We start from the raw sequence: 25,231 nt of genomic DNA on the forward strand, positions 1-25,231 counted from the left end.
CTGTTGTATAAGCTACAGCAAGTTATCCAGAAGATATAGCTAAGATGATCAATGAAGGTGGTTATGCTCAATAACAGATTTTCAATGTAGATTAAACAACCTTGTATTGGAAAAAGATGCCAACTAGGACTTTCATAGCTGAAGAAGAGAAGTCAATGCCTGGCTTCAAAACTTCCAAGGACACGATAGCTCTCCAGTTAGATGCTAACGAGACAGCAGCAGGTCAGTCACATCTTCAGGCTCCAGTTCTAATTCTAGTTCTCTTGCTGTTTCTACCACATCTGTAGTTACTTCCTCACTGAAGTCTTGAACCTCTCAAAGTCATCCGTGACAGTTAAAATCAGCTTCTTCTAAAGTCCTGTTAATGTTGATTATTTTGACCTCTTCCCTTTTCTTCTGCAGCTGTATTTTCAGGCAATATCTATCAGGTAAATATCTATCAGAAGTTGATATTTTGACTCTAAGTTGAAGCCAATGCTCATTTACCAATCTGAAAATCCTAGGGCCCTTAAGAATGACACTAAATCTACTCTGTCTGTGCTCTATAAATGGAACAACAAACCATGGATAACAGCACATCTGTTTACAACATGGCTTACTGAATAGTTTAAGCCCACTGTTGAGACCTGCTCAGAACAAAGGATTACTTTCAAAATATTACTGCTCATTGACAATGCCCCTGGTCACCTAAGATGGAGATATATGAGATTAATGTAGTTTTCATGCCTGCTAACACAATATACATTCTGTAGCCCATTGATCAAGAAGTCATTTCAACTTTTTAGTCTCATTACTTAAGGAAAACATTTCATAAGGTTATAGCCGCTACAGGTAGTGATACCTCTAATAGATCTGAGCAAAATAAATTAAAAACCTTCTGAAAAAGATTCACATTCTAGATGTCACTCAGAATATTCATGATTCATGGAAAGATGTCAAAATATCAACATTAACAGGACTTTAAAGAAGTTGATTCTAACCCTCGTGGATGACTCTGAGAGATTCAAGATTTCAGTGAGGAAGTAACTACAGATGTGGCAGAAACAGCAAAAGAACTGGAATTAGAACTGGAGCCTAAAGATGTGACTGAACTGCTGCAATCTCATGATATAACTTTAATGGATAAGGAAGTTGCTTCTTATGGATATGCAAAGGAAGTGATTTCTTGCCCTAGCTGACTTGGCTCAGTGGATAGTGTCGGCCCTCAGATTGAAGGGTCCTGGGTTCGATTCCAGTCAAGGATATGTACCTTGGTTGCATGCTCAATCCCTGGTCCTGGTCCGGGCATGTGCAGGAGGCAACTAATCGGTGTGTCTCTCACATCAATGTTTCTCTCTCCCCATCCTTCCCACTCTCTAAAAATCAATGGAAAAAATATCCTCAGGTGAGGATTAACCAAAAACAAACAAACAAACAAACAAACAAAATACAGTCCCTGCTCAGATGGACCTAATACTCTATGTAGAATCCAATGAATTGCATATAACCAAAGCGGTGAAATGCTATGGTTTAAAATATTATTGCTGATCTAAAGAAAGTGTTAGTGGTCTGGATAGAAGATCAAACCAGTTTTTGATAATGTTTAAAATTACTTGATAATGTTTAAAATTCAGGCACATATAATTCAAATGTTATGTTTGACACCTTGTATAACATAAAATTTTAGAAATTCAAATACTTTTATTCATTGATATTTATAACCTATTAGATAAGTAATGCATGATGCCACTGTTCTAAGTTTCTGGACATTAACATTTATCGTATCTTATATCTGTCAAATAGGGATCATAAAGTTCATTTATACTAGAGAGTAATAAATTATTTTACTTAAAAACAAAAACATTACTTAAAACCTCTGACTGAAAAAGATGGGCAATAGATGTTTAAAGACAAGCAGAGCACCAATTCCTGAAATACACAGACTTTGCTCTTTACCTTTCAAGGAAGATACTACTAAGATTTCTTTAATGAGCAGGCAGTAGTATTACATTTCCTATACAGATAGAATAAAAATCTTCTCTTCTATGAGATAGAGTTACAGCTAAAGTATTCCATGTGTTCCATTCCATATAAATGGTATTCAAAGACATTTAATAGATCAAATGATCCCAATTATTCAAAATTATACAGAACAGGTTACTCTGCCAACCTTATGAGAGCCTTCTGAAGCCATTCACAGCTGATATTCACTGAGGGTGTGTGTGTGTGTGTGTGTGTGTGTGTGTGTGCGCGCGCGCGCGCACACACACATGCACTCACAATTAAAATTAACATTAGAATTGGGTTTAAACTAGGTGTGAGTTTCCCTTATTTTCATTTTTTGAAAATACTGTTTTATTGACATAGAAAACTTCATATACTTCTTTAAATGCAATTACTTTAGTTAATTTAAAATAAATGCAAAAAATTCACTAAAGGATTAATGATAGCCATGAAGTAAATAAGAATTCATATGATCATGACAGTATTTCTTTGAAGATATAATCATGATCTTCAACAAAGGTGCCACCCATTGAATTTTAAACTTTCCTTAAGGACTGCCTGCTTCTATTTTGACAGTTCGTCTCTAGTAATTTCTAAGATTCAGAAGCAACTTTGTTGGCTAGTATTGCCAGATTTTGTGGGATCTGAAAAAGTAAAAGGATTAGGTCTAAATCAATTCCTAGCTCTTTGATATATGAGTCCTCTAAGTGTATTCAGAATCCCTCGGGCAAACTGCCAGAATAAACTATGTTGAATTCTGATGAATCTTTAATAGCCTTTTCTAGCTAATGGCTCTCTGAAGAATTAGAAAGGCTTCTAGATTGTATTTTGTCATATCTTGAGCCCAGATCTGCTACTTTTATTTATAATTATAACAGGAGAATTTGAAATAAAACTGGTATTCTCAAAACCTTTACAATCGTAAATAACAAAGATTTGTATTGTTAAATCTCTCAGTATTATGACTGTTTAGTCAATGTTTGATATTTTAGATGCTTATTTCTTCTCATTCTGAGTTTCATTTAAAAATAAAAGCAGAGATCCTTTGCAAAAAAAATTTAAAGACAAAAATAAAACAAGTTAAAGAGCTTAAATCTTTTCCATAAATAAAATGGACTAAAATTTTTTTTCATTTCTTGGGCCTATCAGTCTTTACGTCTACATATATAGCGTATGCAAAAATCTCCCCCCCCCCCCCCCAGCTCCTCTTATTTGCTGGGGACACAAAAATGAATGAGGACATGGCATCTGCCCTTAAAGATTTCATCTCACAGAGGAGCTAGGCATATAAACAAAGACTTCACACAATATGATGAAGTTAATATTTAAGGTACAGTGATGACCAAAAAGAGAATGATCTAGCTGTTGATATGTGAGAAGTATCAGAAGCCTACACAAGTAAAACATTCTTGAACTGGAGAATAAAGGATAAATAAGCTTTAACAGGCAGTAGATAAGGAAGCAGGGTTTTTAGTAAAAAAGCTAACATAAAAAGACATAGAGGCCAAGACAAAAGGATGTGCTGGGGAAACTAAGAATTGGACCAAAGAGTACCTGTGGGGAAAGCTAAGACTAGACAGGGCGGGCTTGTATCATATATATATATATATATATAATTTTTAATGTAATTAAAATTGTTCATTTCATTTAATTTTCATTCAAATAAAATGTTTCATAATTGCTTTTTTGTTGTGTGTACATTATCCATGGGAAAGGCAATATTCAAAGTCCTTTCCCACAGAAAGTAACTACACACATCAAATTCCAAACATGTATCAAGTGCCAAGTTCATATCATATTTCATTTGTTTTGCTCTAAAAACAATACATATGACCTTCCCAAACAAATTTTTTATTACTTTCTGTGATAACACCAATAAAACAAAGAACTGACTCAGGAAAGTCTGTTTTTTTAGTTCTTCTTCAAGCATGTTCCTTTTTAAAAAAATATGTTTTCATTAATTTCAGAGAGGAAGGGAGAGGTAGAGATAGAAACATCAATGATTGGCTGCTTCCTGATCAATCCTGAAACCCGGGCATGTGCCCTGACCTGGAATTGAACCATGACTTCCTGGTTCATGGGTCAACGCTCAACCACTGAGCCATACCGGCCGGGTATCTTCTTAATCTTCACACTCAAGAGTCTTCCAATTGTGGCAGAAATCCCTTATCAGTGATGCCCCAACATAGGTAGGAAGGTTTAATAAAATTTCCATGTTCCTTCCCCACTACATGCCCACTCCCTGTGCTCCTATCCATCCTATCTTTTTTTCTTTAAGATAGTGACCTTGTCCTGCTGGACCTGGTGTCCTCATATCTTCATGGGCCTTTTATTTAATGGTTTTGTTTTTGTTTTTGCTTTATTGATTTCAGGTAGAGGAAGGGAGAAGGGGAGAGAGAAAGAAACATCAATGATGAGAGAAAATCACTCATCAGCTGCCTCCTGCATACCCCTATTGGGGATCTAGCCTACAAGCCAAGGCATATACCCTGAACAAGAATCCAACCTTGACCTCCTGGTTCATGGTTGCTGCTCAACCACTTAGCCACACCAGCCGGGCCATCCTATCCTATTAAGTTTCAATCCCATTCTAAACAGTATCTTTAAAGCTAGAAGAGAAATTCGTAATACATGTGTTGCCATTATCTTTCTTTGGCAGTTTTCCTAAAAATTCCAAAAGGTGGCAGTTTGTGACTTGAATGTCTTTTGACTGCCTATACCTCTAAGCATTAGATTCTAAAATCTAGTGAATCAAAGGCATAAAAGTTCAAATTCAAACTTCTCCAAATAGATCAGGTTCCTTGATGTGTGATCACTAACAGTAAATTAATTTACTAAATGAACTAAATAGATTTCTCCATATTTATATTTTTATTTCTAGAAGGTAAAATGGTCATTGTCATCTGTGAATTCCACTTTATCAATTTTCATACTTTCTGAGTAAAAGAGGCTATATACCAAATATGATACATGAACACACGCATGCGTCCAACAGATATTGTGCTAGATACTAAGGATTTAAGATACACATAGTCTCTGCCCTCTCAGACTTTAAAATTATAGGAGGGGAACAAGACATTAATCCCCAAATGACTACATAATAAGAAAAATAGTAGTAAAGAGGTTAAATGTGGCCTAAGCTGTCTAAATTCAAATTTCAGTCCTTTTAATTACCAGGGTGTAACCCTGAGCAAATTAATTAATCCTTCTAATAATAATAATGTACCAGTACAGAGTGTTTACTTAATATTAGCTATAGTTATGCTGTTGTTCTTATTAGAGGATTCTGTAAGGCTATAGAAGTGGGGCTAAGTTAACCTAGTAGTTCTGGAAAGGAAGGCTAAAGCAGAAATCTGATGGATGAATAGAATTTAGGTGAAAAGTGGGTTGGGAAAATGAGAGGAATAATATTCTAGGTAAAGGAAACAGCATGTATAGACATGAAGGGGACAAAATAAAAAGGTTGGGTAGAGCCCAGATCACTGGCCAGATGTTCCAGATGCAGATGCATTTACTTAGATAAGGAATACTGTAAGAACAGACATTTTAGTAAGCAGGGAGGGGAACAAGGAGAATACGTTTTTAGTTCTGGACTTCATTATACTTGCAATATCTTTGAGACATGAAATCAGCAAGCAATCACTTTAATATATGGGTAAACAAATCTGAAATTCAATTTTAATAATTTTTATTTTACTAGGTGTACCTGTTAATAATGCAGATTTTGTAATCAAAGAAAACTTGATAATTTCAAGAGAAACATCAAAAGTGCTTTATTCAAAGTAATGTTCATCACTAGCTACACATTTCCCCATCTTTCAGGTAATTTGTGGATACCGTCCCAATAGAACTTTTCTTGTTTTGAAGCAGACCATTCAGAGACCCAATTTTCCACTTCTTCATACATTTTAAAGTGCTGCTCAGAAAGTGCGTGTGCCATCGATCGTAACGTAATCTGAAGGAGCAAGGTCTGGTGAATATGGCGGGTGGGTTAATACTTCCCAGGCAAGATCTTTTAATGTGTCTTTCACTGGTTTTGAAGTGTATGATGGTGCGTCCTCATGAAGCAAAATTACTTTGCCGTGTCTTCTGGCACATTCTGGTCATTTCATGATCAAAGCGTGGTTCAAATTGATTATTTGTTGTCGGTAGCAATCAGTATTAACGGTTTCACCTGGTTTTAGAAGCTCATAATACCACACCTTCCTGATCCCATCAAACGCAGAGCATTGTCTTCTTTCCGAAGCGATGTGGCCTTGCAGTCCATGTTGATGGTTGACCTGGATCAACCCATGATTTTGTGCGTTTGGGATTCTCAAACTAAATCCACTTTTCATCGCCAGTCACAAGTGGATGCAAAAAAGACTTTCTTTCGCGCCATTGAAGCAACATTTTACTGATGACTTTTCGGTTTTCCATTTGTCTTTCGTTCAGTGGATGTGGCACCCACTTTCCTTCCTTCAAAATCTTTCCCATTGCTTATAAACGATTGGAAATTGTTTGCTGAGCAACGTTTAATCTTTCTGCAAGTTGTTTTTGAGTTTGACATGCAACTTCTTCCAATAATGCTTGTAATTGTTGGTCTTCAAATTTTTTCGGTTGACCTGGACGTTCTTTGTCTTTCACATTGAAATAATCACTTTTAAAGCATTTAAACCAGCGTTCACAAGTATCTTGAGATGGAGCATGTTCACCATAAGCTTCCCGAAGCTTTCAGCAGCACTTCTCTTCAAAATAAAGTAAGGAATTAAAACTTCCCGCAAATGCTCTTTTTTTGGGCACGAAATTTGACATTTTTAAGCGTAAAAATATCTATGATATTAACACCTTCAGAAAATTTGACATATGGAGTTTTGAAGCTTGTTGTCAATACAACAAAAGAGCATGCATATCAAATCGAATATATACCAACATATGTGTAACTTGATCTATTGAAAAAAAAATCCGCATTAACCGCTACACTTAGTATAATGCCTCCATCTTATCAAAATAGCAAGAAGTGATTACATATACATCACTGTAAAATAAAAATGTCACAAGAAATCAAAGAAATGCACCCCCTCCCTAGATATCCATAATATCCAGCAGAAATGAAAGATATTTTAATGCTTTGAATGCCCTCAATCCACCAATTCCATGATGATAGACAGTAAGGTTACAAGGGGTATAAGTGCAAAACAGGGATGCTAGAAGTGACTTTCCCCTATTTCCCACATCTTTCTACTATTCTAGAACATGGTTGGATGTCCCTGGCAAAGAAAGGTGTCTACTGACTCCTGGGCTCAGCTGTGATAAATACAGTCTTCAAAAGGAAGCTCTAAAATAATAGTCACATCTATGAAAAGCATATCTTGCACAAATGGTTAGGTACAGAGATCATTTCAATGCAAGAAAAGAAAACAATGCCACAGAATGATGTATTTGCTTCACCTTTCCTGATAACTGGAATTAATTAGTATTTATTAAGTATCACATGCTTATATTTCATAAAATATTTCCTTATATAGAATCAGTATATCTTAATTTTTTAAATATTATGTATTGCTAACATAGGAAGAACAGTAGAGCTGTCAAATGATAAAGTCTTATCAGCAAAAAAAAATTATTAAGTCTTATGATTCATTTAATAACTTCACATTTTTTAGCTCACAAAACAAATCCACGGATCTTTATACTAACTTAAAAAAGGCCTGCTATTTTCTTGGAGACTGCTGATGGAGTAAATAGGAGTTGTAGTCAGAAGACCTGTCTTGGAGGTCTGACTTTACCTGTATGATCTTAGGCAAGTCATTAAATCTCCTAAATCTCATGTTTCTCATTGAAAATAGCAATACTAACCATCTCCAGAGGACAGTGTATATTGAATGAAATCATATACCTGAAAGGACTTTAAATGGTAGAATGCTAAATAATTATGAGTAGTCACTATTCACATTACCACATACAGTGAGGTACAAATTTTTAACAGCTGAACATAAAAAATATGAAGATTGTATGTACTTGGATTCATCAATCTGATAAATTTATCTTTAAAGATATGACAACAATACCCAATTTATCCTACTTTGCATTATATAATCCCATATATAAGTGGCTCTTTGCCTAAAATATGCATAACAATGACCTGAAAAGCTTTTTTTTTTTTTTTGCCTTCTGAGCCCTAGAGATTCGGATTCAATATGCCTGGGTGAATCCAATAAACATGCTTCTTTTTAATAATTATGGTAAAATATACAAAATGTACCATTTTAACAAGTTAAGTCTAAAACTTAGTGGCATTAAGTACATTCACAGTGTTGTGCAACATCACCACTATCCATCTCCAGAACATTTTCATCATCTCAGACTGAAATTCTGTACCCATTAAGCAATAACTTCACATTACCACCTTTCCCCAGTCCGTGGTAACTACTGTTCTACTTTCTGTCTCTATGAATTTGACTATTCTAGGTATTTCAAATAAGTGGAATCATAAAACACCTGTGCTTTGTCTGGCTTCTTTCTCTTAGCAAAATGTTTCCAAGGTACATCCATGTTGCAGCATATATCAGGTTTCATTCCCTTTTTTTAAACTGATAATTCCTCATAATCTTAAAAAAAAAAAAAAAAAAAGGCATCCACAACATAAAGGAAAAACAACAACTATGTTTGCTATTTGCAGATGATGTAATCCTGTATATAGAAAAATAAATACTAAAGAATCTACAGGAAAGTTACCACAGCTAGTAAATTATTTCTGCAAAATTGCAGAACAAAACCAATACATAAAAAACAGTTGTGTTTCTACACACCTGCAATGTACAATCTAAAAATTACAAATGTAATTCCATTAGCAACTAAAAGAAGTATAACATCTAAAAGCATAATATACCTAGGGCCCTATTACGCTTGTCCTGGAATTTTCCTAGGTTTTACTATGCTATAACACAATTATAATAAAGAATGCTCAGGGGGAAAAAATAAAAGCATAAATACCTAGGAATAGATTTAATCAAGGAGGTGACTTTTAGCCTGAAAACTACAAAACATTGCTAAAAAAATAAAATAAAATAAATAAAAGAAGACCTAAATAAATGGAAAGACATACTGTATTCATGGCTAGGAAGACAATATTGTCAATACTACCAAAACAATCTACAGATTCAATGCAATCCCTATCAAAATTGTTATAACCTTTTTTCCTGCAGAAATGAAAATGCCAGTCCTCAAATTTATATGGAATTGCAAGGGGCCCTAAATAGCCAAAACAATAATAAAGAAGATACTTCCTAATTTCAAAACTTAATATACAATGCTACAGTAATCAGTGTGGAACTGTCATAAACATAGACATATAGACACATAGAACAGAATTAAAAGTCCAGAAACAAATCTATGCAGCTATGGTAAACTGATTTTTTACAAAAATGCCAAGTCTATCCAATGGATAAAGATTAATCCCTTCAACAAATGGTGCTGGGATAACTGGATTTCCACATGCAAAAACAAGAGAGAGAGAGAGAAATTAAATACCTAACTCACACCAAATACAAAATTTAACCTAAAATGGATTAATAACCTAAATATAAAAGCTAAAACCATGAAATTCTTAGAAGAAAACCTAAGGATAAATCATCATGGCCTTGGATTTGGCAATGGATTCTTAGTATGACATAAAAAGTACAAGTGATGAAAGAAAAAACAAATTGAACTTTATGAAAATTAAAAGCTTTTGCGCACAGGACATTATCAATATACTGAAAGACAACTTTTTAGTTGGCTTTGAATGGGAGAGTATATTTATAAAATCATATATCCAATAAGGGTTTAATATCAAGAATATATAATGATCTAAAATTCAAAAACAAAAAAGCTAATTTTAAAATGGGTAATAAACATGAATAGACATTTCTCCAAAGAAGATATACAAATGGAAACGAAGCACGTGATTAATTATTAGGAAAAAACAAATACAAACCAAAAGCACAATGAGACATCATTTCACACCAATTAGGATGATAATTTAAAAAAACACAAGTGTAGGTGATTTAGAGAAACTGAAACCTTTGTGCATTGCTGGTAGGAATGTAAAATGGTGTGGCTGCCATGGAAAACAGTATGGCAGTTCCTCTAAAAGCTAAACATAGCACTACCAAATGACCCAGCAATTCTACTTTTAGCTATGTACCCAAAATAATTGAAAACAGAGACTTGTACAGATATTTATATACCAATATTCATTGTAGCATTATTCACAATAGCAAAAGATAGAAACAACAGATAGATGGATAAACAAATGTGGTATATATGTACAATGAAATATTACTTAGACTTAAAAAAAGATGGAATTCTGATACATGTCACAACATGAATGAACCTTGAAGACATTATGCTAAGTGAAATAAGTCAGAGACAAAAGAACAAACATTGTATGATTTCACTTATATGAAATATATAGAACAGGCAAATTCATAGAGACAGAAAATAGATTAGAAGTTGGCAGGAGCTGGAGGAGGGGGAAGTGGAGAGTTATTGCTTAATGAGTACAGAGTTTCTGTTTGGGGTGATGGTTGCACAACACTGTAAATGTAGTTACTGGCACTGAATTAATACTTAAAATGGCTAATTTTATGTAAACTATATATTTTTAGCACAAAAAAATTAAAAGAAAAAGTTATTCAATGTATGTACAAAAATCAGAATCCTACCCAAGTTTTTACACAAAATATCTGTGCATGTGTTTACCAGTAAGTGCAATTTATTACAAATTATTGGGTCATACACAGAAATCAATTAATGTGCAAATGGTTTAGATTATAAGTAAAATAGAAAATGGGACTTGTCTATATAGAAAGGAAAAACTTTGTTTCAGCAATTATAAAAGAATAACTGGAATTTAAGTTAGCTTATTACAAAAAGCCTGTTAATTAAAAATAACTTTAAAAAAATCTCAACTTGTTTTATTATTTATTTTTAACCCTGAACTAAACTATATGAGAATTGATCCCATTTGCAATTTGGATGCTTTAACACACATGAGAAGATTATAATATTTCTTATCAGCAGATGTTTCATAAAAATAGCAATTATGTTTTTTAAATTGAATAGTCATAATGCTTACTATAGAATAAGTGCTTAACGAATTTAGTGAATAAAACAAAATCAGTCAAAATTACCAGGAAAGTAGCATTAAAGAAACTCTTCCAAAATCATCTCCATGATATAGTTTAAAAAATCTTTAAAAATAATATCTGAGTAATTCAGGAGCCATAATACCAAAAAATCTTTAAATTACTTATTTTCTCCAATGTATACCCATCCTCAACTCCAATGGAAGGTTATCAGAATTTGACTGTATGAAAACTTCTTTCACTGATTTGTTTCGCTTGCTCTGAGGTAGCTCAACCTAAAATGGCAAGTCAACAAGCAGTCATCTTTATGGCTGGATGGTTGGACTACTCTGGATACTGCTGAAGTGCCTAAAGTATTCCTGATACACTATAGTTCCGTAGTCGGCCAACTGCGGCTCGCGGGTCACATGCGGCTCTTTGGCCCCTTGAGTGTGGCTCTTCCACAAAATACCACGGCCTGGGCGAGTCTATTTTGAAGAAGTGGCGTTAGAAAAAGTTTAAGTTTAAAAAAATTGGCTCTCAAAAGAAATTTCAATCGTACTGTTGATATTTGGCTCTGTTGACTAATGAGTTTGCCGACCACTACACTAGTTCATATAGGAATAACATGAGTATCATTTGCATTGTTTTATTTTATCTTTATTGCTTTGTTTGTGGTTTTGTACAAAGGTTTAATTATAAATAAACTTCAAAATGAAATGTAAACTTTGATAACCAGATTGTGTACTATTAGTGTCAATAATTAACTTTTGGCCATTAGAACTTACTCTAACATATGTTTGTTTTTAAGCATAAAGGGTTTGAGGGGAACAAATTAGTACCCACTTTGAATGGATAATTTCAATTATCCTGAATCAGGCAATTTATAGCCAGAAATGACCCTGGCTGGCTATGAGAATGAGCCTCTCAGATCTCTGACTACAGGGAACATAACTGACTGAGGGCCCCAGCTGGTGCACTCTGAAATCCATCACCGTGTTTGGGCCATGCTTCTCACTGGCTGCTCCCAGTCAATGACTGAGCACAGAAGGCATACATATTAAGACAAGCCTATCCTGGGAGTTGAGGAATGCCTGTGATAGGCAACTTTCACTCAAGGACTTCCTGAGGCTTGGTGAACTTTTCTTAGAACTGCACAGCAGTGTTAGACACTTTCACCCAAAGTTCCTTCCTTCCTCTCCTCTCTCCTTCACTTATAGTCAGACTTGCAACAGAGTCTGACAACTCTCCTGACCTCCATCCTCATTTTCTCTCACAAGCAGTTCTAATAAATTTCTTGCATGCTTGATCCCATCTTGGCATCTGCTTGTCCTCTGAAGCATTATACTTTAAAAGAAAAATCTAGCCATTTTAAATGAATCATTGCTAAAATATACATCATTTGCTTCCCTGTTTGCTAAAATACACTGAGCATGAAGATTGGAATGCCTTTTGACTAGTGAAGATCTCAACCCACCTAACTCCATACATTAGTATTCTTGAGGGGATAAACTCAGAACCACATGCAATTTAACAAATATGTACTGAGCACCTGCTATACATGAGAAATATGTTAAGCATTCTAGGGAATACAAAATAGGTAAGAACCTATTCTTGCCCTCAGGTAACTCCCAATATAGAGGAGGAGAGAAACCACAGATACAAACAAACTTTAAAGGGCAGACTGTCATTAAGTGCTAAAATTGAGATATAGAATACTAAGGAAATTAAGAGATTGATTTACTTAGGGAATGGAGTTGTAGTAGAAAGTCTTTGTAGAGGAAATGACATTTGAAATGTACTTTGAAAGATATCATCAGAACTTTCAGTATACCTGCCTATAATGAACAAGGACAGTCCAACAAAGATGCCTTCCATGCTTGCCATACTCAGCTATCCCCAAAGTGTAAATCTGTCCTATCACAATTCTCTCACAAACTCTCTTTCCCAGAGTACTGATGGTTTCTTAGTTCCCCTCCAAGTGTGCTCTGCTCCCAGTATTTCCTCTTTCATTACCATTAAAACTTAAGACTTCTAAGGCAGAAACCTGGGAATTAGCTTTAACTCCTCTCTCACTACCCTGTCATTCAATCACCAATCCACCCCCAATTCTAAAATCTGTCCACTTTTCTTTATACCTACAGCTATTGCCCTAGTCAAGACCACCATTATCCCCTTCTGTGAATTGCTGCACAAGTCTCCTAACTGGCCTTCTTGCCAGCAGTTCTGCTGTCATTGAATCTACGCTCTACAGAGCAGACAGTGACCCTTTAAAATCCTATATAATAAAAGGGTAATATGCAAATTAACCCTAACTGTGGAGGCAGAATGACTGGGAACAACTGTTCGCTATGATGCGCACTGACCACCAGGGGGCAGACGCTCAACACAGGAGCTGCCCCCTGGTGGTCAGTGCACTTCCACAGGGGGAGCACCGCTCAGCCAGAAGCCTCTCCTGCTTCCATGGCAACGCTAAGGATGTCTGTTAGTCGGACATCCCCCAAGGGCTCTCGGGCTGCCAGAGAGATGTCTGACTGCCAGCTTAGGCCCACTCCCCCAGGGAGTGGGCCTAAGCCAGCAGGTGGACATCCCCTGAGGAGTCCCGGACTGCGAAAGGGCGCAGGCCGGGCTGAGGGACACCTCCCCCCCGGCAGTGCATGAATTTTCGTGCACCAGGCCTCTAGTGTGTGTGTGTGTGTGTGTGTGTGTGTGTGTGTATAAATATATATAAAATGTCACTTCCATCAGTCCCAAATATAAATATACAGGACAGTCTTCTAGCTTCCTATTGCCACCCCAAGACAATTACTTCCCAGACCTTTCTTTAATATCTCTCCATTAACTACTGCTTTTAAAATTCTTACTTTTTTAATGCAGCAGAACCGTTTTATCAAACATAATTCTATGCAGAGCACCAATATGTAAAAGGGCTAAATTTCTCAGCTTAAAACAAGAGGTCCAAAGCCCTCTTCATTCAGTGGCTTACAGCACTTCTTTCCTAAAATCTAAGGTGCAAGACAATTAGGGCACCATTTAACTGTATTATATACTGCCTCTTCAACAGAAGCAACACACAGCTGTCTTTAAAGCTAGACAGACTTGGGTTCAAATCCTAATTCTACTCCTTATAAGATCTTGAGCAATTTGCCTCTCAGGATCCATTTCATCAGCTGTAAAACTCAGCTATAAAAATTATCATCTTGAAAGTCAATGGGTAGAAGAGATAAGCATGTAAAGTACTAAGCATGTGACTAGAATACTGCCACATAGCAGGAACTCAATAAAATACTGTCTGCTATGGTTTATCCAGGAAATGTGAGATTGTTTTAACACTCAAAAATCAATCAATGTAATTTACTATATTGATAGAATAAAGGAGAAAACCCCTATGATCTTTTAACAGACACAGAAAAATAATTTGACAAAATTCAAATCCATTTATGATTTCTAAAAATTCCAAAGGTCTCCGAAAATGAAAAATGGAAGGGAAAATCTTCAATCTGATAAAGGGCACCAATGAAAACTAACAACTAATGTCACTCTTAGTGGTAAAATAAGACATGCTTTTTTCCTTAAGAATGGGAACATGGCAAAGATGACCACTTGTACTGGAGGTCCTAGCCAATAAATAAATAAATAAATAAATAAATAAATAAATAAATACCAGGCTACTTGACATAATTATGTAAAAAAAAAAATTTATGGAATCTCCAAAACTACCAGCAAGGCCAAAGAATACAACTTCAACATACAGAAATTGGCTGTATATTTATGTACTCATATCAAACCATTAGAAAATAAATTTTTAGAACACTTTACAATAGCCTCAAAAAACAAAATATTTAGGATTAAACTTAACCAAAGATATGTAAGATTTCTACACTAAAAACTACAGTGTTGCTGAGACAAATTAAAAAGTTTTAAAAAAGAGAGATATATACCATGGTCATGGATCAAAAATTTAATATTATTAAAATGTTAATTATGCCTAGTGATCTATAGATTCAATGAAATCACAATCAAAATCTCATCAAGATTTTTTGGTAGAAATTGGCAAACTGGTTCAAAATTTATACTGAAATGAAAAATCCAGAAACACTAAAACAGTATTTTAAAAGAAGAACAAAATTGGAATACTTATGCTACCTACCTTCAAGATTTACTATAAATCTACAGTAATCAATAGTGGTGTACTAGAGTAAAGATAAATAAACAGATCAGTGGGATAGAATGGAACAACACATTTAAATATATATTTACATAAATAAAATCTTATATATAGTTTCTTAATTTTCACAAAAACATCAATACAACCCAAAGGGAAAGGAAGGCCTCATCAACAAACAGTTCCAAAGTAACTACATATCAGCATTAAAAAAATGAATCTCAATTTCTACCTCATATTATACACAACAATTAACTTGAAATGGAGGGGTTACGTAAGATAAAACTATAAAGCTTTTAGAAAACAGCATTAAGAGAATATCTTCATAACTTAGTGGCAGGCAAGGGGTTCTTGGACACAGAGAGCAATAACCTTAAAAGAAAAAAGGCTGATAAATTTGATCAATATTAAAAATTTCTGCTCATCAAAGAAAAATACCATTAGGAAAATGAACTGCCCGGACAGAGTGTCTCAGTTGGTTGAGTGTCATCCTGTACACTGAAAGGTTGCCAATTCTATTCCTGGTCAGGGCAAATAGCTGCATTGTGGGTTTGATCCCCAGCTGGGGAATGTATGGAAGGCAACCGATTGATGTTTCTCTCTCACATCAATGTTTCTCTCTCCCTCTCTCCCCCCTGCCCTTCCTCTCTCAAAGCATATCCTAGGTGAGAATTTAAAAAAAAATTTTTTTAACAAAAATGAACAAATAAGCCACAGGTTAGAAGAAAATATTCATAAAACATATTCATAAAACAAGAAAATATTCATAAAACAAGAAAATATTCATAAAACAGACTGATAAAGGGCAGTTATCCAGGATATATAAATCAATACTAAATACTCTTACAACTACTCAATTTTTTAAATGGGCAACAGATTTATGCAGACACTGCCCAAAGGAAGATATACAAATGCTCAGTACCAGTAAGAACAAGAATAAGTGTTCAATGTCATTAGTCATCAAGATAATGAAAACTAAAATCACAATGAGATACCACTACATACCCATCACAACGACTAAAATTAAAGACTAATAACACTAAATATTGGCAAGGATGTCGAGCAACTGGAACTCTCATACACTATTGGTAGGAATGCAAAAAGGGGATAACCACTTTGAGAAAAGGTTTGGAAGTTTCTTATAAAACTAAACAGACACCTACTCTTTGGGACATTTCTCCTGGTATTTACCCAAGAGAAATTAAAACACTTGTCTACAAAAAGAAAAATACTTATATAGGAATATTCCAGGCAGCTTTATTCATAACAGCCCCAAGCTGGAAACCTCCCAGGTAACCATCTACTTGATAAATGAACTGACACATTTATATGATAGAAAAAGAACTGAATTCTTAATAAACACAACCTCAAAAGTTTTACCAAAAAATATATGCTGCATGATTCTATTTATACTAGAGGGCCAGTGCATGAAATTCACACATTCGGGGGCGGGGGGGGGGGGGTCCTCACCCCAGCCTGCACCCTTTCGCAGTCCAGGAGCCCTCGGGGGATGTCCGACTAAGGGCAGTTGGACATCCTTAGCGCTGACCACCAGGGGGCAGCTCCTGTGTTGAGCGTCTGCCCCCTGATGGTCAGTGTGCATGATAGTGACCAGTCATTCCGCCATCAGGCCGAAACCGGCTCTCTAACATCCCCCAAGGGGTCCCAGATTGCAAGAGCGCGCAGACCAGGCCGAGGGACCCTACCAGCGCACAATCGGGGCTGGGGAGGGACATGGGAGGTTGGCCAGCCGGAGAGGGACCATGGGAGGGCTCCAGGGTGTGTCCAGCCCATCTCACTCAGTCCTGATCAGCCGGACCCCAGCAGCAAACTAAACTACCTGTTGGAGCGTCTGTCCCCTGGTGTTCAGTGCACATCACAGCGACTGGTCGACCAGTCAACTGTCTGCCCACTGGTGGTCAGTGCACATCATAGCGAGCAGTTGCGCAGCCTTACCATATCATTAGCATATTACGCTTTGATTGGCTGAACGGCCAACTGGATGACCGGACACTTAGCATATTAGGCTTTTATTATATAGGAGGATGACTTTCTAGAATAGATAAATCTATGGTAGGATGATAAAAGATCAGAACAGCAATTACTTCTGGGAGGTGGGGACAAGGAATGACTAACAAGACAATGAAGGAAATATCCCAAGTGATAGTAATGTTTGATATCTTGGTAGAGGCTTGGGTTGCATTAATTAAAAATATATATATGTATATTTTTATTGACTTCAGAGAGGAAGGAAGAGGGAGATAGAAACATCAATGATGAGAGAAAATCATTGATCGGCTGCCTCCTGCATGCCCCACACTGGGGATTGACTCTGCAACCCGGGTATGTGCCCTGATCAGGAATTGAACTGTGACCTCCTGGTTCACAGGTTGACTCGACATTCAACCACTGAGCATACCGGCCCCGGGCAGGTTGCATTCATTTTTTTAAAACTCATTAAATGGTAAAATTAACATCTGTTTATTCACCGTACATAAACTTTACCTAATAAAAAGAACCATAAACAAATACTGAACTCCAGTTAATGACATACATACTAAAATGTTAGGGATAGAGTATACTGATGTCTTCAACTTACTTTGAAATGCACCAAAACATAAGATAGATCGGTAGATGGATGGAGGGATCGATAAGCATGTTATAAAGCAAACACAGTAAAATGTAAATTACAGAATCTATGTGATGGGTATATGAGTGCTTACAATTATTTCAACTTTTCTGCATATTTAAATTTTTTCATAATAAAATGTTGGGTAAAAAACTTGGTCACAAGACAAAAGTATTTTTAAATGAAGTACACTTTTTTCCTATTCCATCTATAGCTGTAATAAAAAAATACATTGTGGGAGTCGGGAGTAGCTGCCACTTTCATTATTATTTGGCTAAAGCATCCTCACTGCTGTGATATCTAGACCTACCTGCTACTGCTGGAATACAGTCTTCCTCTGCACTGCAATACATACATAATCCTTATGGATTTCGTCAACATCCATGTATGCAACTCATCATTCAATACACTAACTTCAGAGCTTCTAATTATCTAATCTCCTTCACCTCTGGATTAAAACTCAAATAATCATCATTCTAACCATGGTCCCCTATCTGCACCCATCACCCTCCTCTTCCAATTTATCAAGGTTTTTAATCCATGGAGCCCCCATTTACACCTTTATTACTTCTCTAGTAGCTTTATTTCTTCTCTATCACCTGAAATATCCCTATCTTCTTAATCCCTATTGCAGTCACCTGCAACCAACTATCCCCCCTCAACCCATTAACTAATGAGTGCTGCTGGAGGAAAATCTCACAACTATCAAACTAATTTATAGTCTCCACACTCCACACTGCTCAGCAATTCCTTCCTAATTCACTGGCTGGCTCCTTCTGCATACTCCAGAGCAGCAATTCCAAAATTTCATCATGCTTAAACTCCTTACTTATTTCTCTTTCTTCACTCTATGTAAAGAATCTTGCCTTTCATTTTATGAAAATAGAAGCTACCTGGCATGAACTGCCTGCTTTTCAACCTACAAAACCATCTTCATCTCTTTCCCTCCCATTTCAGAAGAATGAATGTCATCACCCTTGTCAGAGGTAGCATACATAACATAGTGTTTAAAAATGCAGACTCTGTAATGAAATTACCCTTTCCAAACCTCAGTTTCCTCTCTTGTAAAATGGAGGCAATAATAGTATCCTGTGAGAATTAGAGAACATATGTGAGGCACTTAAAATAGTACAGCAAATAGTTCAAAGCAAATTCCATGCTTGTGTCCCTGAGCTCATCTCCTTGTTCAGTATTTCACCAGCATTCTCTATCAGCTCCTTCCCCAAAGGCAGTTTCTTTCTTCTTCAAATAAAAACACAGGTCTTTCCCAACCTTGAATCCACTTCTTACCACAGAAATATCTCTTTAAGTCATCTGTCCTTATTATTCTTTTTCCATGCTCTTCCATCTTCTACTCTCACACTGAAACTGCTAGAAATAAGTGACCCTTTAGCTGTGAAATCTAATAGTTTTCAGGTACCTCCTGACACATTTATGACTCTTCTTGAAACGCCTTTCTCAGCTTTTCAGACACTAGGGTCTTTCCTTCTTAATCTCTTTTACTCACTGCTTTCCCTTTGCTCTCCCCCTACACATCATAGCACACTCTTTTCCCCTAGTTCTAATGCCAGCCCTATTTCACTCCTACTGCTAATCATTTTCAGTGGGTGGCCTCATCTACTTTTTTTAACACCTTATTTGAGGAACAAATGACATACAATTAATTGCATATATGTGAGCTATACACTCTGTTAAATTTTAACATATGTATATACCCCTGAAACTGTAGGCACAATGGAGACAAATGAGCATAAAAGCTTCCCTTCTAAAACAACTACTGACCTGCTTTTTGTCCTTGTAGATTAGTTTGCATTTTCTAGAATTTTATATAAATAGAATTATATGGTATATATTCTTTTAAAAGTCTGGCTTCTTTCATTCAGCTTAATTATTTTGACATTCAGCCACGTTGTCACGTGTATCAATACTTCATTCAATTGCTGAACAGTATTCTAATATATGCCTATACCACAATTTGTTTATTCATCCATCTGTTGATAAACATTTTGGTTGTTTTCATTTTTTTAAATTTATTTTTATTTTTTGCTGAACAGAGCTGCCATGAGCATTAATGTGTAAGCCTTTGTATGGATACAGGCTTCATCTATTCTTATGGCTTTATGTATACAACTATAAGTCCCAAATAAGATTTGCCAGGTACCAACAACCAACTCCCAGCTGGACAAGTCCACCTGGATAACCCAAAAGGACTTTTAAATCAAGATGTCCACAACTCATCTTATTATGCAGGTTTTCCTCTTACATTCTCTATCCTGACTAAAGGCACTCAAACCAAAAGCTTAAGACTTTCTGCTCTCTTGCCACTTCCCCCAATCGCTCAGTGAGTTACCAGGTCCTATCAACTCTGCCTTTTAAACATCTCAAACAAAATTCATCACCAAATTTCACTTTATGGCCAAAATGAATTTTCTAAAATTCAATTCTGATGTCACTCCCCTATTAAAGTTTCACGACTTCTATTCCCTCAAGATAAAATTCAAACTCCTCAGCTTAACATACAAAACATTCTCCATAAACCAGTTTCCTCATCAAAGTCACGCTCTGCCACTTCCCATCATTCTTTGGATGTCACTTACCTTTTTATCCTCAGCACTAAGCTGAGGGCAATACTTGGTCTGTAGTAGGCATATATTTGTGGAATACATAAGATAGAACTTAGACTGGCAAGACATTCTGGGCATATTCAGGAAAAGAAGAAGTCCAGAATGGCTGAAGCATAAAGAATAAAAAGATTATAGTAGGCAATCCAGTCACAAAAGCAGGATGAAGCCAGATCATCGACACCATCAATTCCATGCTAAAGAATGTGCACTTCATCCTATGACCTCAAAAGACATCAACAGTCCTGAACAACAGGATGACACATTAAGAAGTGTACTATAACTTCTGAAATCTGACAAATAGATACAGGCGAAGTGAGGAGCTGTGAATTCAGTTAAGAGACTGTCCCAGTAGTCTGGGAAAGGAAACTCCGAGCATTAGGAATAAGAGGGAATAGATTAGAAGAACATGTCAAAGGAGAATGAATCTACAGGCTCTGCGCCTGGGTGTGAGCAATAATGCAAAGAGAGAACTCAAAGATGACTCCAAAGTTTTGAACCACTCACATAAAAGCCATTACGCAAGAAGACATTTTTTTAATGGTAAGTGGAAGAGATGGAGGTGATGATTTTAGTTTGAGTATTCTGTCACCCATTCATTCAAATTTAAGTGCCTACAAGGTGTCAGGCACTGCATGGATGGAAGATAAAATGAAGATTAGAATATCATCCCTATTTTCATCCTGGATGGGTGGCTCAGTTGGTTTGAAGTGTTGTCTCATACACCAAAAAGTTTGCGGGTTCAATTACTGGTCAGGGCACATACTAGGTTGCAGGCGAATACCAGAGGCAACTGATCAATGTTTCTTTTTCACATTAATGTTTCTTTCTTTCTCTCTCTCTCTCTCTCTCTCTCTCTCTCATCAATAAACATATCCTCAGTCAGAAATACACACACATACACATTATCCCTGTTCTCAAGGACCCACCAATATAGTTGAGGAGGAACAGGGCAGGGGGAACAATTATATAGAAACTTAAAATTCATTGTTAAGTGCTAGGCTAGGGTGCTAACAGAAAATAAAGATTTCCAACTCAGCACTGAAGATTTGAGAAAAGATCTGAGGTTAAATTAGTCCAGAAGGATGAGTAATGTTAGGCCAGGCAAAGAGCAGTCCAGGTGAAGAGAACAGCACGTCCAAAGAGCCTCAGGTAAGATAACACAAGTTGGGTGCATCTGCAGCAGTGCAGTAAGTCTAAAGGAAGAGTTCAAGATAGGGAGATAGCCACATGAAATGTCTCGCAGGCAGGTGAAAATGGAGGTTTAGAGCCACCAAGAGCTTATCCAGATATAAAATAGATTTTCAACCTTGCCTTAGTTGGCTTAGTATCATCATTAGTGGATAAGAATTTAAATAAGAATTGGAAGAACCTTACATATCAGCTAGATTGTGTACACTTCCACCCCCTCCCATCACTTCTACTGTCATTCAAGAGTATCTCTGCTTCAAGTCAAAGCTGGTTTATGTCAATAAGCAGAGAACTGGTGGGGACTGTGGTCAATGGGAAACACCACATGCTATGTCTGAAAAGGGCAGCTCTGGCAGTTGACTGCCTTGCTTGAATGTGGGCCCAATGTGGGGAGAGCTCCCTATTCTTCAAGAAAAGCTCAAAAGTCAGGTTTTATGTAATATGCCCCATTTTTAAATATTGGCAACTAATTGCATTAAAATTAAAATAGCACGGTGCCAGCCAAACAGAATGCTTCTGTGGACAGATTTCAGCAAGGGCCACCAGTGTGCAGGAGTTAGGCCTGGTCTGCCAACGCGTACAATGCTCTTTTCACTGCTTCACAGGCCCCTCAACTGATAGGGTATCTTGGTGGTTCCCCTGGGACAGGCACTGCTCGCACTAAACAAAATAGCCCCAAACTGATGGTGTCACATGAGTTCTTTTGTATGTTTTTAACCATTTTTCTGTCTCCTCCCCTCCTTGGTCAGGATACCAATCAGCTCTAGCATCACTGAGACTTCTTTTTCACCTTTTATTATGAGCTAAGACTAGACGGTGCACAAAATTCATGCATGGGTAGGGTCCCTAGGCCTGGCCAGCGATCAGGGCCCATCAGGTTCCCAGGTTCCCTGCCTCCCCACCTCCTCCTTCCCTGGCTCCCTCAGCGGCCCTCTGCCACTGCTTGTCCCCCACCATGTTCTGCGCCGCCCCAGGGGGGTCAGCACACATCATAGCCAGATGCCGAAATCCTGGTCTCGGGATGGGGGATGGAACTCCCCAGGGGACAATTTGCATATTAGCCTTTTATTATATAAGGAAAAAAGGATGCCAGCTGCAGGTAAAGCAAAAGTAAATAGAGTGAGAGCCTGATGGGATTTCTAATGAATAAAGTACATAAGGCACACGGCATCTCTTGGGTTTTCTTGGAAAACAATGATCAACAGAGATGTCTGCAACTAGTCAGACACCTGAGGGGGAGAGTCAGTGACTTACATCTGAAATATATGAGTAAAACTGCTAACAAACCCAATAGTTTCCACAGTAAGACACCAAGAGGGGGAGGAGAACAGGGCAAAAGGGAAAGTAAAAGTTGGTGGCCTCAGAGGAGTACCAGACACCTTTTAAGTCCCAGTTTTTGAAAGGATAAACACTTAGAACAAAAGGTATACCCATCATCTCAACGCTCAGGAGGACTAAAACTATTTTTTTTTTCCCACCAGAAAACATGAAACACGGTATGAGCAACAAGACACTGGGATTTAGAAACAGGATTGAAGGAGTAAAAACAACTCCTATATTTACAGGAAAGGCAAAAGGAAACACACACAAGGAAAGGACTCTGGTTGTTACTCCTGTTCATTCAAACCAGTTTCTGAGGTCTCCACGGTCTCAATGTGTTTAACGCTGCTTTGGAAGCTTTAAAAAATGTAGCAACCACCACAACAAAATGTAGCCACATTTCCTAAAACATTTTTAAAAAGTACAGATCGCGTTGTAACTTTAGATAGCCATGTGGCACACTTGCACACACACACACACACACACACACACACACACACACACGGTTAAAATTTCTAATCCACAAAACCAAATGCTGGTACCAAGATTCGTTAGAAAGAAAAGAACGGCCTGTGCACCCGCCCCCGTTCCTCCGAGTGGGGGACCACGGGGCCAGGAGGAGTGATCCCAGGGGGTGAGCAGAGCAGGCCCTAGGTCCGCGGGCGGGCGAGCTCTGCAGTCCCTTAGACTGGCGAGCACCACGGCCAGCCTTCTCGAGCCCACGACGGCGGACAGACCGGACACCTCCAACCGGAGGCGGACAGCAGCTCCGGGGTGAAGGCCGAGAAGGCGTCCGAGCGGCCTGCTTTGACCTCCGCGGAACACGGAGGCTCCACCATCTCTGGTCTCGGAGGCCGGGGGGGGGAGGGCATTAACCTGTCAGCGGCTGTATTCTCCGGGCAAACCCTCCCCGGCTTCCCGCGGCCCCGCCACACACCGGGTGAAATGTCAGCACCGAGAGCCAGCGAGTGCGGGGGGGGAACCGCTCGGTGTAGCCGTCCTTTCGGGGAGGCGGCGAGACCGGGGCGAGAGACGGCCCCGCGCGCCCCGCCTCCCCGGCCCGGCCCGGCCCGGCGCCCTCGCAGCGGCGGCGGCGGGCGGCGGGCGGCGGGGTCCCGCGCGCTCTCACCTTTTTCAGCGCCGGCACCAGCAGCCCCCGCCACTTGGGCGCGTTCTCGTCGCTGAAGAACTCGTAGGGCAGCGGCTGCGCCTGCATGGTGGCCCCGGGCGCCTCTGGGCGGGGAGGGGGCGGCGGCGGCCGCCGGGCCCCGGAGCCGCGAGAGGGCGAGCTCGAAACGCGGAGCAGGGCCGCGGCCCCCCCACTAGACGGCCCGGCCCCCCTCGGCGTGCCGCGCGGCCGGGCTAGCCCCGGAGAGGGGGCTGAGGGGCGAGGCCCGCGCCCGGCCACCCACCCGACACAGGGACCCGCCGCGGAGAGCCTCGGCAGCCCGGAGGCGGCGGCGGCGGCATCCCGCACCACCGCCCCGGGCCGGGCCCCCCCCGCCCCTCCGGCGCCGCCCCCGGCTGCCCTCCGCCGCCCGCCCGCCGCCGGGGCTGCGTTCCCGGCCCGGCCTGGCCCCGCGGTGGAGCCGGCGGCTGGGGGGGAGGGCGTGTGGAGGGACGCTCCGGCCGCGGCGCCCGCTCGGCGCAGTCCCGACCGCGGGACGCGAGCGACCCCGGGAGGGGCGGAGCGGGGCCGGGGTCTGGCGGGGGAGGGGAGAGGCCCGAGGTCGCGGCTGGGGATCTGCTGCCCCGAGGTGCCGCCGCCGCCGCCGCCGCCGCCGGTGCAGCGCTGGAGCTTCCTACTAGCGAGCTGGACCTGCGCGCCACTGAGCATGCGCCGCCGGGCAGGGCCGGTTCGCTCCGGGTTTTCCGGCTCCCCGCGGGGGAGGAGGGAGGCGCCCGGCCGGGCGGCAGGGCGCCCCCAGGGCTGCCAGGGGGAGGTGAAAGGGTCGGAGAGGTCGCACCCTGGGGCTGAGTGGGTCCCGCGGGGTGGGGGCGGGGGAAGTTAGGGTGAAGCGGCCCCCATTGTGTGCTTGGGCCGCGAGGGATCCCACCCCTCTCTTGCAAGTCCCTGTGCCTTTCTTTTCGGAAAGGGGTGTGTGTGTGTGTGTGTGTGTGTGTGTGTGTGTGTGTGTGTGTGTTTTCGGAAAGGGGTGTGTGTGTGTGTGTGTGTGTGTGTGTGTGTGTGTGTGTACTTTGCTCCCGAACATGAAGATAGATAAGGACTGCC

The 25,231-nt window shown here is 39.3% G+C and overlaps 1 protein-coding gene across 1 annotated transcript in view; it reads right to left on the reverse strand.

The window, feature by feature from the left end:
• The window catches only part of SOS1 (SOS Ras/Rac guanine nucleotide exchange factor 1), a 105,497-nt gene extending 80,959 nt beyond the window's left edge, over nucleotides 1-24,538 (reverse strand). The window contains exon 1 of the mRNA XM_054728456.1: nucleotides 24,128-24,538. Coding sequence (XP_054584431.1) covers nucleotides 24,128-24,214 — 87 coding nt within the window. The 5' untranslated portion in view covers nucleotides 24,215-24,538. The remainder of the gene's footprint in view (nucleotides 1-24,127) is intronic.
• Nucleotides 24,539-25,231: the final 693 nt, after the last annotated feature.

The sequence above is a fragment of the Eptesicus fuscus genome, chromosome 16 (assembly GCF_027574615.1).
Source record: "Eptesicus fuscus isolate TK198812 chromosome 16, DD_ASM_mEF_20220401, whole genome shotgun sequence".
Classification (NCBI taxonomy): domain Eukaryota; kingdom Metazoa; phylum Chordata; class Mammalia; order Chiroptera; family Vespertilionidae; genus Eptesicus; species Eptesicus fuscus.